The following is a 17,798-nucleotide window of genomic DNA, read 5'->3' as shown; positions in this document are numbered from 1 at the left end:
TGCTGGTGGCTTATTCAGTGTGTGCATGTCTTCTGCACATTTTGGTGACAAAACCAGAGAAAAACCTTATGGTTTCAAAATCTTCTTGTTGGGTTTTTATAATGACCAATTTTTGACAGTTACCAGCATTTCGCTATACATCTAAACACATTCATCGTCTAAATGCCAGTGAAAAAGACAGGTACCCCCGTCGTATCCTAAGTAGGACCCCAGTTTACATTTCAGTGTCTTGACAGGCAGCCAAAAATAAGCCCTCACTTGTTCCCAGGTAACAGAGGAGATCTGCCACTGCCAATGTTCCTGCCTCTACTGATCCCATGTGGCCACATACAGCACACAATCAGATGCTTTGTGTGTGCATATGTATGCTCGGTGTGCTGTCATTGCGAACAGAGTACACAGAAAGTGTAGTGAGGTGTGGAAATTGAGCTGAGGCCTGGTAACTCCTTGCAGACTCCAAACCCCCAGCTCTCTGTGAGCAATTCCAACGCAATGATTCAGTCTCGATGTTCTCTAAAGCGTCAGGATTAACTCTCAATGTTAAAAAATGTGAGCTACTTCCCATTCACTCGTCATCGGATTCCATCATCTCTTCAATCGAGGTTAAATCTGAAGTGAAATATCTAGGAATAGTTTTATCTAAAAATGCGATCAGAAGGGAAGATGTTAATTTTTCTGACCGATTAATAGATATGAAGAAATCTTTGAGTCGATGGCTTACCAGAGACCTCACTATCTTTGGTAGAGTTACTCTATCTAAAGCAGAAGGTATTTCCAAAGTAATTTATCCGTGTCACTCCCTGTATGTTTCTTCCGGTAATATAAAGAAAGTCAACTCAATTATTTTCCAATTCCTGTGGAAAAATAAAACCCATTATATAAGGAAATCTCAGCTCGTTAAAGAGTATGATATGGGTGGTATGAAAGCCTTGGACTTTGAATCAATGTTTGGGACCTTTAAGATTAACTGGTTAAGAACATATCTATCACAATCAGATTCTATGTGGTTTCATATTCCTAGACATCTATTTAAAAAAGTAGTAGGGCTTGATTTTCTTTTGCAATGTGATTTTGAGGTGACCAAAATTCCTGTTAAATTATCAAACTTCCACAAACAAATTCTCCAATATTGGAAAATGATATTCACCCATAACTTTTCTCCACATGGATCCACCTTATGGAACAATAGGGTCATTATTATCAACAGAAAATCATTGTTCAGGTATGATTGGTATGAAAATGGCGTTGTGTTTGTGAATGATATTATAGATGATAATGGTAACTTCTTTGAATATAAAGCTTTCTTAGACAAATATAATTTAAACTGTACGAATAGAGAATACAGCAAGATCTGTAAAGCAATACCTGTACCATTATTACAGTTAATTCAAAGCACATTGTTATATTCAATAGTAAGGCCCTTACCAACTTTACCAAATTTAGTTATTAATGATTGTAGTTTAGTTGACTATAAATGTAATAATAAATATATTAATGGTGTTTTGAAATCTAAATTGTTTTTTGATTATAACAGAGGATTGTGTGTACAGGTTCCGAATATGGTTGCATTGTCCATAGAAAAAACACATTTTAAATTCATCAAATGGCCCATTTCCCCAAAAGTCAAAGAGACTCACTTTAAAATAATTTATAAGACATATCCGGTTGCTGATTTTCTTAGAAAAAGATTCAAATTTGTTGTAGACCTCTGTGTTTTTTGTGAGATGGCTGATGAGACTCTGGAACACATGTTCTTCTTTTGCCCCGTGGTCAATAGTTTTTGGTCCGAGTTACATAATTGGCTGTCACTTAAGATTGATAATATCCCTAACCTCACCTTGTCACACATCCTCTTTTATATGGATAATGTGGATTCATCAGTATCAGATTTAGTCAATATGATTATTCTTATGGGTAAATATCATATTCATTGCAGTAAGTGGAGATGTTCTAAGCCTTCTTTTGTTTGGTTTATAAATGATTTTAAATTGTTTTTTACCTCACTGAAAAAGATCAAATCTACTAAAATTGCAAGGAAAATGTGTAGTGACATATCTAGGAAACTACTGTTTTGATTAATCTCCCCTTGTGTGTGTGTGCAGCTCCAAATGGTAATTTTTCTTTTCTTTAGCCTTTTTGCTTGTGACTTGTCTATTTTGAAGTAGCTCCCCCTTGTTCTTTTGTTTTCTGTTGTTTTCTGCTTGGTTAGTACTGTTTGTATAGTGACAACATTTGTATATTGGTATGTGTATTCTCTTACCCCTACGAGAGTTTTGTATGTTGTTGTTTTTGTCAATAAAAAAAATAAAAATTCCAACGCAATGGGCCTCCCAGGCAACAGGGGCAGTATGCTGGAGCTGCTTCATATTAATATGAATGGAAAAGGTGCAAGGGGAAGATGAGAAGTTTAAAAAAAATAATAATAATAATAAACAACTCAATCTGACATGAGCTGACAGGAGAAAAAGAAGTCAATTTGGGAAGTAATGATGAACAGAATAACAGAGCCATGGGAATGCAAGAGGACATTTGATGTCTATCACAATTCTCTAGGAGCCTACTAAATGATCTGCAAAGCTTTCTCACATGCATCCATGCATGCTTGCACACACAAGCATCTCTTGCATGCCAGCAGCATTCTAAGGCTCTAATAGATATGTGTGAAGTCAAAAAAGAAGGCCATTTTCCATCAGTCTTCACCATTCTTGACTTCAGACTAAGATATCGACCCTTTGTTGTCTGAAAGGTAGGGATGGGCTTATGTACTTGAAGTAGTACTCAAAGTGACTCCAATGATCAATCATGATATAAAGCAAATGTAGGTGATTATATATGTTAGTATTAGTGCTCTACACATCGACTTGTTGTCTGGAGTTGTAACAGCACTCAAAACTGTGATGTGGGAGTGACCTGGACTGCAAACAAGAAGAGTTAAGTCAATTTTCCAGTTCAGAGGGAGCAGAAACTTTTTCCCTATTCTGGAACTCTTGAGACTGTGTTGGCTGAGAGTGGTGTGTACTTCTGAGGCTCGGGCTGACAAGGAATGAACACTGCAACACAAACAGAACAAAGACCTTCTGGGAAATCTAGAAATAGAAGCACGTCCCACCATCAGTGACAAATACGTGAGAGGAACGCCTGAGAAGGCTTAAAGAAGGAGAATGAAGATAGAAAAATCTATGAAAACCACGTACAATAAGTCTTTGAGATGACACAATGTGAAGCCTCTTTTCAGAAGTCCCAGAGAGGGATGAAGCTGTTGACTTGAGCAGAGGAGATTTGAAGAGCTGCCCTGGCCCATCTCAAGTGACCAAAACATGGCACACAAAACTACTACAAGCAATACAATAATGGAAACTCCCTCATGGCCGTTCCAGCACATTCATTCCAATGCAGCCTGACACTCATTTTCATACACAGTTCCACAAAGGCACTCACACAAGCTGGCAATATAACCGTTCATTAACTAACATTTCCGGAAAGCAATTACCCCTTTCTCCTTAACCTTTACACTTACAGTTTACCTATGTCTTCTTATGTCAAATATAAAACTGACTTGTTAACAGGCAAAATCATCCAACCATCAAAGCTGCAATAATGGAGCCCCCCCCCCCCCACCATTATACTGTCCATTAAGCTCCATACCACAATAATACCCAAATATCCCTTCATTCAATTAACTCCCCATCTATATGATTAGCTTGGAATTTAACCCACAGTAAAGCTGCAGGCTCCATTTGTCTTTAATTGAGCCCTGCCTCTATTAGGGAAATATGATGTTGCACATTCAGAACGTTTTCAGACAGGGATACTGTTTCTATCCTACACCTCACGGTCCACATATTGAGGTGCTTATATTTTAGAAGGTGACAGAACCCCCAACAGTATCAGTCAAAGGAGCAAGCTAAAATAAATATAGGAAGATAAAAAAGGCAAGACTTTTTTTTTTGCTTTTCAACAATCACATGTATGTGTGCACATACTGTGACGAGCGATCAAGCTGTTTCAAAATATCTGCCACTGGTTTGACAAACAGTAGACCTGCAAGAAATTCATGCTATTGATGAACCCAAGGGGTCAAAAAGTGATGTTGCACGTACACCATCATAGGTACTTTGTTCAAAAGCATCTTTCTCCATTGACATCCATTCAAAAGTAGAGAAACAGCTTTTGAAGGACAGACCTTCTCAGTGAGGCTGAATTTTTTTTAAGTTGAGCTGGTCGGGATACCCAAATAAGCAGCTACTAGCACCAAAGAACCACATTCTTTGCACTTTTTTTGTTCTCTTGATGGAACGGCTTATAAGAAAATGTCAATTCACAGAACAACTCACGTGAAATGCAAGTGGAATGATAGGAAGTGTGTGTGAGTACTGGAGCTCAGAGGTGCCAAGAAGTGTGTAAGTGTGTATGCTGACAGTTCTTTAGCGAGATCTTCTGATCTTCAAAGAGTGACAGCATTTGAGCTCAACAGGATGGAGGGAGGGTTTGAGTGCAGGTATCCGTGACAACCACCAATCAGAGGTCCCCTGTGGCCTCTCAGTGGGAATTAATTCCCAATCCAGAATGAGCTTAGAAGGTCACTGACGCATATTCATGACCTTCCTCTTGGTATACAAGTAAATGGCCCTCTGTTATCTTTGTTCCACATATAAAAGTCAACCACACTGCGCTGATCCTTTCCTACTGTTCATTATCCCAAAATCTGAAGGCTCTGCTGTGGATGGACAGATTAAATTTGAATGAGGAGTCTCATTTCAACACTTGTCTAACCTGCTTTAACAATGCTCTACTTAAACTACTTGGAATTCACACACATTCACTTACACACAATGGAACACAATGGAAAGGAAGCAGGTAAAATGTAACACCGTTTTCATGAAAGCTGAATGAATGCCTACTCTGATTTCATTGGCTGTCTCAGGGACCTGCATGGGGAAAATGCTTTGCATTTAACATCTTCAGTAGCTATTAAACCTCTCCATGTCTCTACCCCCCGCAGCAGAGGAGGCATTATCGATTCACTGCTTCCTGTTGTTCAGAGCTCATTAACAAAATAACAAAATATTATTTCGAGCTCATTAACTCATGGTAATCACATATGGGACAAACAAACACATAAACAGGGAAAAGCATGCTCTCATCTAGGGATACTAATGATTTGAACAGATTTAAAAATACATATAAATACATTGGTCAGTTTGATATGGTTAGCATCTTAGATAAAACAGAATCCAATGGAATTCTGGTCTGACAATGCAAGAGCTTTTTAAGTTTTCCATATTCTCTTTCCAAACTTTCCAGGTTACATTCTCAACCAGTACTCATGGCTTCTTTTTCTGCGTCTGCAGCACATGGAAATGGAAACACTCTGGCCTAGAAAGCAGGCATTTCATGAGAAGGGCAGAAATTGGGGATGCACTGGAGCTAGAAATCCATTAATCCTCACACCTGTAGTGTCTTACCCATATGTAGGTCCCGAGACGGCCCATGGGGGAACTGACTGATACCTTGCACTTGTGGAAAATATTTATTTGCCAGCTATGGCAAATGTGATTCTGCATTCTTTTAAGGATAAAAAACTGTTTAGCAAGAGACCACAGAAAATATAAAAATCATCTCTGTATATTTACAAAAAAGTACAACATCTAAATGTTTATTTTGAGGTCAAAAGAGTATAGTGAAGATATTGGTTTATATGCTAATGGACAGCTAATGGTGCCTGATTTCCAGTGTCCGTCCCTAGGGCCACACCAATCTTATGAACACGAGATACATTTTTAGACGGTGTCCATTTTCAATAAAAAAATTCCCATGAATCCTGTCCTAACAAAACAATGCCCTAAAAAACGTTAAGTGTTCAGATGCTTCACCTGCTTTTGGTGTGACAGATACTGTAACATTAAGATGTTTTATTTTGAATGAATGAAGGAGGGCCCCTTAAGGTGACTTTACATCAAAGTATCTCAACAATTCAACCATTTTTTATAAAGCATAACACATGCAATCAAAAGAACTTCAGCTGCTTCCTAACTCCTAGTGTACGTTTTGTGTTGTTGGCTTGTACACAACTCGCTGCAAAAAAACGACAGTCCCAAGAGTCTTCCTTAGTGCCTTGAGATGACAGATTGAGCGTTAAAGGCATGAAGCTCCGGAGGCGTACGGGGGAAGTAGGGCATGGCAACTGCGAGGGAGTTTCATACACATCATCTACTGAAGGAGGATGAGGTCAAGACCTGCACAGACTCTTCAGTATGACATTTAGATCAAAACAGCACAATTTATTTAATGACCCAACTATTTTTAACCGTAAATCTGTCTGGTCTACTTTGCAAAGGCTAAGGCCATGAAAAGGCCTGTTGTCAAATTGAAAATTGAACTAAAAAGGAGAGCAAGCATTCCAATCATTGTCAGATTTTGATGATTTGGCATGTTATGGGCACTTTCTCCCCAGTAGATATTCTATTTGCCTACATATAAACTAGCTTCCTGATGGTGTTGCCTAGATGCTTGCTAAATAAACCGACTTGCCTTAAAAGGCCTTTTCTAGTTTGGCAGGACTGTGAATTGGTGGAATGTTTCACTGAGCTGTGAGACTTCTTACCGAGAGTGTCTTTTAGGTTCTTCACTAGTGAGGTTTTCTTCAGACTGTTTTTGCGCTCAACATAATTGGAGGGGACGTAGCCGGTGCGGTTGGATGCGTTGCGGACTCTCCACCAGGTCTTGGAATCATCCAGCAACCACAGCCGCTCGTTCTTCCGGATGTCCAGTTCCTGGTCTTGCTGAGCTGTGTAGTCCCACTTGGCTATAACAATCACCTCCTCTGTCATCTTTCATCGAGTCCCACTGCCAGAAGAGAGAAAGAACAAATGATATGAAATAGAAGAACATAATCTCCAAGACAATGGCGAGAACCTAAACAGTTTAATAAATGACAAACTGACCAACTATAACATTCATTAAGTTCCAAGGTAAGTGTAAAGATCAGATTGAAAATTGCTTTAAATTTGTCCTTAAAAAAGGTCTGGACCTTCTCCTTTAATAAGACATTCAGTCAAGCCTCTATGACAAATGCATGACTCAGACGAGAGACAGACATGATTACATATGCTCTATTTAATACATCTTGATCAGCAGGTGAGCTCACACTCCCTCCACGCAACCCATTTACCAGAGGGAGGAAGAGAATAGCAGGAGAATGTGACAGACTGGAGAAGTCAAGAAACAAAAATAAGTTTGGAGGATACAGTAATATTTCATTCAAGAGCTAAAAAGGTGATAAATAGTAAGCCATTCACAGGTTCACTTTCCTGAGAAATGTAAACAGTTGGGCTCTGTAGAGCTATCAAAACTACTGTTTGTCTGAAGAGGTGCGTTCCCTGTACAATAATGCAACTCAATAATGTTAAATGTATCATTGGTGAAATTAACTGTAACTGAAACCACAGTAACTTTGAACCTCCCATCTCTCTTCTCAAACGTAAAATTAAATTTGTATATATATTAAATGAAAGATGTTGCATTCCAAATGACGCACTATACACTATGAACTTAACTATGCATTTTTTTGTCAGGGGTTCTCAACTCGAGGTTCACTTTCCAGCAGAGTTTAGCAACAACCCTAATCAAATACACCTGAACAAGCTACTCAGAGTCTTGGGGATTACTAGAAAGTCACAGGCAAGGGAGTTTGATCAAGGTTGTACCTAAACTCTGCGGGAAAGTGGACCTGAACAGCTAGAGTTGAGAACCCCTGCATTATGAACTCTGCCGTCAAGTGTATGAAAATTATAAGGTTATTTTGTCATCCAATATCACAGTTTGATAGCCCTTTTCTTCGGCTACGTAAAGAAAGCCTTGACAGTTCATTGCATGAGATGTCCAACATTCCAAATTTTTGTAAATTGATCATGTCTTTTTTCCCTGGGTATGTGAAGAGCTGTAGTTTCGACCACACAACACTGATGCAGTTTGCGAATGTTCATTGGAACTATGATTTCAGGAAACGACAAATAGTTGAACTATGTTGCTACTGATGGAGCCTGCAATCATAGTTGACTAACAATGAAGCAAATTACATGAAGATGTTGATAAACTGAGATAGACTGATATGTTGCTTAGGACGATATTTGATCATATTTAGACCAGTGGATAATAATCTGCTTGGATATTTGGATACCCTTGACAATTTTTTTGTCATTTTTGAGTAAATTTTGATGTTCCAACAATTTAATGTGTGCATTATATCAGCATTATGACATTATATCGACCTGTTCTGTAGATATCAGTCCTGGCCATTAAAAACCCATATTGTTTGACCACTAAAACTGATATTTAAACATCCTCATTCCATTAAACAGTGAGAACGGATGTATCTAAATATAGCTGACAACAGCACTAACAAAAGCCTAAGAAACAAAGCAAACAATGAATCTGATGATTTAGTAAGAGAATATGAGCAATAAAAATCAAGTGAGGCAGAAAAGCATTTTCGCAATGTATAAACCACTTAATCCATGCCATTAGTCTCATTAAATAAACAGCCAAACCGTCGGACAGAAAAGCCATTAAAAATGACTGAGACTGTCAAAGGCTGAGCAGAAGTTTTCAAAATACACGAAGCACTCTTGTTCCTTCGAGCAAAATGACAGAAATGATAGTAGGCAATTGCTAAACCCATAAATGAGTAAGTAGGCGGGTTTATTGGCATGGCCGATTTTAAACGCCTAGCCCGAGATGTGAGAGCAAGCTGCTGAAGGATTAAAAATGCACTGAATAGTAATGGACTGATTAAGTATTGATGGTGTTTCAGGCAAGCGCACTTAAAGCTCTGTGCTCCTGCTGAGAGAGGCTTTAGGCATGGCTACTAAGTCAAATGCACAGCCATTAGAAGAGAAGGGCAGACCTAGTGAGTCTGAGACGGTATGCGCATGTGGGTGTGTATGCATGAGCAACAGCTTTCATTTCACGCTTTGCCTACATGTGACGCAGATACCATATGCATAGCTTTCTGATTTCTGGATGTTGCAGTGAGTCTATTCTTTACTATACTTTTAGTAATTTTTTTTACCACTCCTTATGTTTATGTGTCTGTAGCTATGTTTCCGAGTGAGAAACAAGTGATGGAAACGCCAAATTTTGGGAAAACAATCCCTTACAGGGGTCATCGGATGCCCATTTTCTACAAGTTGATATGATTCTTTAGGGTCTTAATGAAAAGTCTATAACATACTTTAGTTAAAATTTCTCAATGGTAGTGTAACAAACACCTTTTTTACCCTGTCAACATCAGCTCTGTTTTTGGAAAGCCATTCTAATCCATGTTGCTTTAAATGCTAATGAGCTCTGCTGACCCCGCCCCTCTCAGCCGCGAAACTGGTTAACTAGCACATTATTAGGAAAGGCGATTTGCAAAGATTCATAAAAAACCCGTTATACTCACTTCTTCTGTAGATAAAGCTGGATCACAAATGATTTACGCGAACACAGATGCATTTAGGCAGATCGGGATCAGCGCATTCACTTCAAAACTAAAGTAATGTTAGTCCTCTGCATCTTCAGCGGCTCAGATGTTGGGAGTAAATGACGACTGCTATGTTCATTATTTCATCCAACAACAAAGCACCTCAATCGCTTAATTGGAGACATCTTGTCTTTCCCTGCACCGGAGTCGACACAATGGCGGACTGATGACAGCTCACTCAGGGCGGGTCTAAGGTAAGATGGCCTTGTCAATCAACTATCGTGGGAGGGGCCTGTACAGAACTACGTCATTCTGACAGGAACCTCAGAACAGCCTGATTTGAGTAAGGGGGTTTTAAAATGGGGATTTAAAAAAAAAAAAAAAAACACTGGCTGGATTTTTAATCATTATAGGATGGATGTGTACACACATTTCCAACAAAATGAATTTTGCATCCGATGACCCCTTTAATTTGCGAAAACCTTTTTATGCTCGCTTGAGGTGGTTTTTGCCTTGTGCGAAAAAGGGTTAATGCGAATAATGGCAGATGGAAATGAATTTGCTGAATAAATTCCTCCATGTACATCAAAAAAGTCTACTTGCACCTCAGAGTGAGAAGACAAAGCTCGATAAATGGTCATTGCTTTCGGAGATGGATGCCTGCGGTTTGGGAACACATTCATGTAAGAGAATTCTGGAGGCAATTATACAGAAATACCTTGATGACAGACTTTACTCTGGCATTTAAGAATGACCATAACATTTCAGATGCTGTGCAACGAGATAGGTCTGCTGGTTAATCAATCAAGTTATGCCGTCCCATCATGCATGGACGATAAACATGACTATTGGATTGGATTGGATTGGATTCAATTTATTGTCATTGCACATGTAGGTACAAGGCAACGAAATGCAATAGAGAAGAAGAAATACAGCATAACATGAGGAAGGAGAGGAGAAAAAAAAGTGTCCTCGCACTGCGTTCTTGGAAGAGAACACAGCGCGAGAACAGACAAAAAACCTCAGTATAAAGCACAATCAACACAGGAACATAACTTGCATAGTAATCCTAGTTCAGACGAAACAGCCATCCGGCCAGCAGCCATTCAGCGCAAACACACGGACCCGTTATCACCTGACAGGATGAAGCGACGAAGGCGTGGGATGGGGGTAGGAAGGTGTATGAGTGTGTGTATGTGTAAGTTCGTGTGAGTTCGTATGCCTTGAAATCCGTTTCGCCAGCACTCCAAACCAGTCGACTCAGTTCGCAGGTTGTGATGCGACATAGCAATTGCCATGGAAACGTCCTTGGACAGAGCACAAACGCCCGACAATAACAAGGTGTTTTTGGGAGGAGGGAATGGAAGAAAGAGCGTCTCCCTGCAGTATTCACTGGAGAGTTGATACCAGAGCGGCCTTGCCAAGCCGATCTGTTGTGGGAAGCCGGAAAGAGATAAGATTGTTTTGTCTTAGTGCGAACAGCTGTCTTCCAGTTTCACAGCTAATTCTCATTGTCCATTCTGATCTCCATTTCCGTCGATTTTTCTTTCCAAAGCCGAGAGCTTAGCCGTGATTAAATCCATATTGCGGTTAATCGCCTCAGTCTCCGAGGCGACCGCTCTGCCCACAGACTCCATCATGACGGGCAGCCGTGAGAGGTTTTGGACAGCCAGTCCCGTCTCCTTAATTTTCTGATAATTTAGGGCAACGCCTAATCCAAATAGCAGAAACCCAGTTATCATTGTTCCGAATAAGAAGATGTCTTCAATGTCCTCCACGGAGAGAGCCGCTAGGCACACGACCCGCCATCTCTCCCATGCGTCCATCGTGTAGCCAGCAGCAAACGTCCCAGCGGGACATTCCGGTTCTCCAGATCCCGCTTTCCTGGTCGAGAAGATGGTGTCAATTGCATTTAGAGACCAGTTGATCAGATCCATAATTTCGGTTTTGCAAATAGTGCAGCGAGAGTCTCTTAAGAGGACAGGACAATACAAGAGAGCAAGCAGGGAAGTTCAGGAGGGAAGAAAAATGCGACCGCCTTCGAACAGAGCCAAACGAGAATGCATTTTGATGCACATGGGGGAATTAATTTGGAAAATGCATTTCCATCTCCTATTATTCACATTAACCCTTCTTTGCAAGTGTAAAAGCTTTTTTTGCAAATTAAGGGATTTCTGCAATTTTGTCTGCTCACTCTGAGGTGCAAACAATTTCTTATAGGCCTATATGAAAATTATTATATTCAGTGGCTTCTCCCACTTTTCTTAGTGATATTTAGTGGCAGTTTATCAGGAAGTGACAATTTTATTCTCTTTGACTCGTTGGATGGAAACGGTGGTTATAAGACATTCCAATCTTGCGCAAGGCACAAATTAAATTCTTAACTTTGGATGGAATCCTAGCTAATGTTATTTTCTTGGTACACTTACTGGGTCTTTATGAAAGCAATATTACTCAAGACTTAGCCTCAGGCAGTACACCAGCGGACCGCCCACTGTATGTCCACTGACCGTCTGATGCATATTGCACATAAAACTGGCAAGCACTATCAAAACGCAAATAAAAACAAAACAAAAACTGTGGTTCAGATGGTCACTTTCTATCTAAATAAGAGCTTCTTGGCCAGAATGAGCTGCAGTGTGGACCAGACCTTATGTCTAAATCAAACGTCTGGTTACACAAGACTAATCTGACCTGTCAATTATGGGCTTTAAACTCAAATGCAGATAAACACACCATAAATTGATTCACAGAGGACAGAGCAGACACATTTCAGCCTCTTTTGCCTGTTTTATGTCTTTAATGAGGCGACAATTCTAATATTAACATCCATCACACCGGAGCACACAACTCAAGAGATGCCTCCCACACACAATTACACCACATAAAGGATTTCATTATCTCTGGTGAGATGAGTATCCACGCTGGGCTGTATTTCATAAATGCAAATATGGCAGCTCAAAGGCAGGGCTCGTTTTCTTTAAAAGCGGTCGTTAAATGACAGTTCAATTAGGAAAGAGGCTGGCCAAGACAGCAGCTGGATAGAAATGTCCGTGTGCTTTAAATCAGTCATTCCACTCTGCTGGCTGCGAGCTTCGGGCTCATTCATTACCTGAAGCGCGTGACCCCAGTCGCTGTGTTTCAGTACAGGGTGGGAAAGAGAGCCATGGCGAACAAGGAGCTGCTAAATGAGATTCTCTAAGGGTGAAAAATGTGGGGAGAGCAGGCCAAATCTTGTCACTAAACACTTTGTTGAAGAATGCAGATGGGTAAGAAAGGGAAAGTTGGAAGTCATGACGATAGGGATGATGAATACTCAAATGTCTTCTGTTATTTGGCATAGATACTAAATCGATACTAAAATCGACAGTGCCGGTTACTTGATAAAAATACACCAAGCTTGTCAATGGATTCAATAATTAGCCGTTAATATCATAATTAGTGGCCGACCAGTATTGTTTTGTGATGGCCGATGGCAATATATTAAGACAGCAAGGTGGACCATAACTGATATAAAGCTGATATATTAATTTGTTGTGCATATTTACATAACATTTACTAAAATTATTGGAAATAAATAAATTGAAAATGAATGTTTTGGTAAAGAATGGAGATTGATAAAAAAAATATCTATAAAATAAATCACATTTATATTTAGATAAACCTCTTGATTCTGTAATCATATGCTATTTTCAAAAAGAAAATTGAAAATATAAATGCATGAAAATAAAAACATCAATAAAAAGGAAGTAAACACTGGAACCCACAGTGCACTCAATAATCTAGTAAGTCTGTGTGCAGTGGCAATCATATATTCTAAATAATAAAAGATGCTGATAACTCCAAATATCAAGCTAATATATTGCCTTGGCCTCAGCAAACTTACAAGAGGAAGTCCTCAAAGTTTCAATAAGGTTTTGTGAAAAGGCAATGTAAGCAAAAGCAATTATTGGCAATGAGGCAAATTTGAAGGGTTTTGTTTCATAATTTACACATTCTTTTGTCATTTTAAACCGAGCCAGTATTTTTTGTGTTATTTATATAATACAAACTCATAATTAAGCATCTAAAAAACATGCTAATACATAAAAAACTATGTAAAATGTCAAAAACTATTATTTTTATTGAACGACACAATCTTAAATCCAACATAATCACATACATGATTTGTTTAACTAATTCAGTTTTTGTAAATAAAAACAAATACAGTGTGGCATTTGAGCAAAAATGTAGAAAACCAAGGGAGACTCACATGTGGAATTATTAAGACATGTAGCATCTAATAGAGTGTACTGTTATTGTCCAGTCTTATTAAAAACTCTCATATAAAAGACTGCTGCTAGAGTCATAATAACACTGTCTGTGGATAAATTCATCTCAGACACTTCTGATGGGGTCTGGTGGACTGCCTAATTTTTTACACAGGTCTGTCTTAAGACTGACTAATCCACTGAGTTTGTTAAATACCCCAACTGGATTTGATTTATAGATAAATTATAATAAATATATTATATTTATTGATAAATATATTGATATAGAGTGAGTTATTTACCAAATTGTCATTAAAAATGTATGTATATATAAATATGTGTATATCACTAATACCAAGTAATACTGATTTCCCTATAAAAAATTTCCCCTACTACTTAACCATTGACTATAGTCATTTAACATCACATTATAATTAAGAGCTATCAATTTTAACATTAGACTTTAAAAATAACTTCTAATTTAAGTGAACTTAAAACGATCTTCACATAAACCCTTTATAATAAATGGTATGTTTAGCTAGGCTACCTGTGCCCCTCAGCAGAAATATACAGAAATTTAATAAAGTTATCAAACACTAAATTCTAAACTAAATACAGATAAATACTTACAGCTATATAAAAGTTATTGATTTCCTCTTTTTTTCTTTTATTCTTGATGAACAGACATCCTTATTAGATTGTTTTGGCTGCTATTTCTTTAAGAGCTGCTGCTGAACGCGACACGGATCTTACACGCATCCTATTTTCATATTCAGGTCGGACCCATTTCAGTCTCTACCAATGAGCTGACGAGTTGAATTGGGTGTGTTAGATGAGGAAGACAGTGCTGGGATGCTCCTGGACAGTTTTTAAAACCATTTCAGAGACCTGTTCTTAATGTAACTCATATAGGTTATAACATATTACATGCACGCACAGTTTTAAGGCATGATGTTTTAATCGCCTTTTTGGTAACTTCATGCCTTAACTGACCACGACATGTATGCACGTAGTTTATTCTGCGCTTTGATATAAATTGATACAGGCGGTTTCCGCACTTGTTTGACTCACGCCTGCTGCTGAACTGAAGCTGGAGCACGCGCCTGAAACGTCTCCTGTTTGATGTGCTCGTAAAGACGTTCTGCAACTGAATAAATGCACTTCTTGTCAAGAAAAAACAGACAAGAAACAGCAGTTATGAGTGGGGTGGCCAACCCCAGGCTCCACCCCTACGTTATATATATACACATACACATATTAGTGCACAGAGGCACGGTCATGTTAGACTAGAAAAGGGTCCTGTCCAAACTGTTGCTATACAATTAGAAGCACACAATTCCCTACAATATCATTATATGCTTAAATATTAAGATTTGTTCTCATGGAAATTACTCAAGTAGTCAAACCTGTTCATTATATATATATACAGTATATATACCTGTATATACACTGAAATGGAAAAATTAAGCACAGAGAATGATATTTTGCAATACCATCTGCTGAGATAAGATCAACAACTTTAGCAGAAGCTTGTTTGGAGAAAAAAAAAATTAGATGACAGAATGGATATCAGCATCTGATATAATCGTACGTCTACTAATTAAGCACTACATTGCTATCATCACTCATTGGTTCAGCGGATCAGGACAGAATCGTGGTCATTGTGTAAGAGGACGCTGTTAAAGGTCACCGTCCATCTCCTTCCTCTCTGTCCTCTTCAGAGAATCGAGGAGGTCTCTGTCCCGGCAGCGCGGTGATAGATGACACTCATTTCGCTAATCGGAGCCCCGCCCCCTGTAATAAGCACACAGCTTAGCCCACCTCCTTAATAATCAAGGTTGTTAAGAAGACCGATGGCTCTGCCGAGGGAAAGCAGATCAATCCTCAAGGCTCAGCGTTCGCTCAGACGCCGGAAAGCTGCTTGGTAATGATCAATCTTACCCGGCTCACTGTCAGCTTACGCTCACTTACACGTGCGATGGGAGAAGCCTTTTAACCAAGAAGAGACAATTAGCCAGGTTATAAACATTTCTCACCACGGGCAGAAAAACAGTCGTACTCTGTCTTGAGTCTGTCTTACATCCAGCGGCCATGATGACTGGTGTTGCAATGTCAGTGAAGACGAGAACAGAAGGAAGCCACTCTTTGACCTTCAATTGATCTATCCTCGGCCAAGATGTGTTCCCATAGTCCAGATGCACTTAGCACTCTGAGCTCTGCTCTCGAGGGACTAAAAGCATTTAATACGACTAATACATCCGGTAGGCAAATGTCCAGCTCACATTCGCTTAACCCAACTAAACATGTATTTCAATGAAACTCCATTTAAATAAACTCTCAATGCGTTTACAAATTAAATAAAATTAATCCAATATTTACATTCTTTTGTATTGATGGTGAAGGGCTGGTTAAAAAAAGAAACCACAATTGTACTATTTTTTAGCAATTTACCAGTTAGACCTGTACTTTTGATTTTAATTATGCTTTATATAATACTGGTCAAAAGTTTAGAAGATTTAGATTTTTTTATTGTTTTCAAATCAAATGCCCACCAGGGCTGCATTTATTTGATCAAATATTATATATAACCATTTAGAAGAACTTGTACTGTAACTTTTTGTACTGTTGCTATACAAATAAATAAAAGTCATAGTCAAGTCATTCTCTTTAAAAGTCATTGCTCTTCAATCTCTTTAATAGAGAAGAAAAGAAAAGAAGAAACAAGAGTAAAGAGAAGACGGCAAGCACAAAATAAATCAAGAAAGACTGGGTTAAAGATGTACCCTAGTTTTCCCAAAATGCATAGCCTGGCCTTCCCCCTCAAGTGGGAATTTTGTGTGGGACTTTAGGAAAGTCTTCTCTCCAACTGCATCAGCCCTCTATAGATCCTCTCTGGAGCTCTTTACCCAGCACAAAAACACCGGGACAAAGAAAGAGAGAAAGGAATACAGAGGGTCCCAGCAGATTCTTCAGTACAGAGGTTAAGAACGAATCTACCAGGCATCTCTTTTACACTTTCCTGGCGTCTTTTGGATTTCTGTCATGTCTGTAGCAGCAGTGGACTGCCACATTCATCTCCATTCAGCAAACATCCCCTGGCACTAATACAGATGCATTCAGAACCATTCAAACGCGCTTGAGAATTAAGCTAATGTGGTGGAGTGTGGAGCAGGGGGACGGAGTAAATTTGGCCCAATGTGAAAGCGTTAGAGAAATCAGGTCAGGACCTTTAATAGGCAGAGACATGTGCGTTCCCATTGCTGGTGTTAATGATTAGTCTGAACCAGCAGTCCACCCATGGAACGCCTCCCACGAATGAACTGCTCTGATCTCAGAAACACAAGACATTACATCATACAACACTGAGAAATGGACGAGCAGCTGAAAATAGAAAGTGGCGAGAAGGAATCAAGTTAGACAGTGACATGGCGAGACCGGTTTCAAGCTGGTTATTTGTGAAAATGAGAGACTAGGAAGATGATGAAATGCCGGTGGACTGTCAACACCTGTTGTTACGCTAAAGGATGACTTTACTCATTTTACATAGGGACAAAGCAACTGCATGAATCTGTATTCAAAAGGTCAAAGAATAAAGGTGAAAATGTATAATATTTGTGAGATTTACAGTAACTGCCACCAAGAACACATCCACACGGTGCGCTATAGGAATTGTGCTTTTCATATACACATATATAATCAGTGATGCTGGTTGATAAATGCTGTCCTGTTAAAATACACAATCTAAGATGCTAAATCCCAGCTTTAAAGTAGATTTAAAGTAGGGGCAAGTGAAAGAAGAGAATTTTACTTGCCCAACCGGACAACTAATGTGATTAAAACATCTAATTGCACAAGGTCACGTCAGTAGAAACTCACGCAGCCGGTCTATGTGAGAGAATCTCGTGGAGAAATCAAAACAAATACACAAAGAAACTTCATTTTTTGACCAAGAGAGGGAAGGTCCCTGAAAACCACGATTGCAAATTTGACATTTTATACAAGTTAAAATGAGTAGTTAATATACATTTTAGTTCAATATTTGAATCTGAATTTTTTGAAAGGATATATTGCCAACGTTGACTGTT

The 17,798-nt window shown here is 38.9% G+C and overlaps 1 protein-coding gene across 2 annotated transcripts in view; it reads right to left on the bottom strand.

The window, feature by feature from the left end:
• Positions 1-17,798, bottom strand: part of nck2a (NCK adaptor protein 2a) — a 60,751-nt gene that overhangs the window by 5,681 nt on the left and 37,272 nt on the right. For both annotated transcript variants that reach the window (XM_079427559.1, XM_079427558.1), the window contains one exon: positions 6,605-6,846. In XM_079427559.1, coding sequence (XP_079283685.1) covers positions 6,605-6,830 — 226 coding nt within the window. In that variant the 5' untranslated portion in view covers positions 6,831-6,846. The remainder of the gene's footprint in view (positions 1-6,604; positions 6,847-17,798) is intronic.

This window comes from Barbus barbus (genome assembly GCF_936440315.1).
Source record: "Barbus barbus genome assembly, chromosome: 10".
NCBI lineage: Eukaryota > Metazoa > Chordata > Actinopteri > Cypriniformes > Cyprinidae > Barbus > Barbus barbus.
The sequence above is the reverse complement of the archived record's forward strand: the minus strand, read 5'-3'. Positions and strand labels throughout refer to the sequence as shown.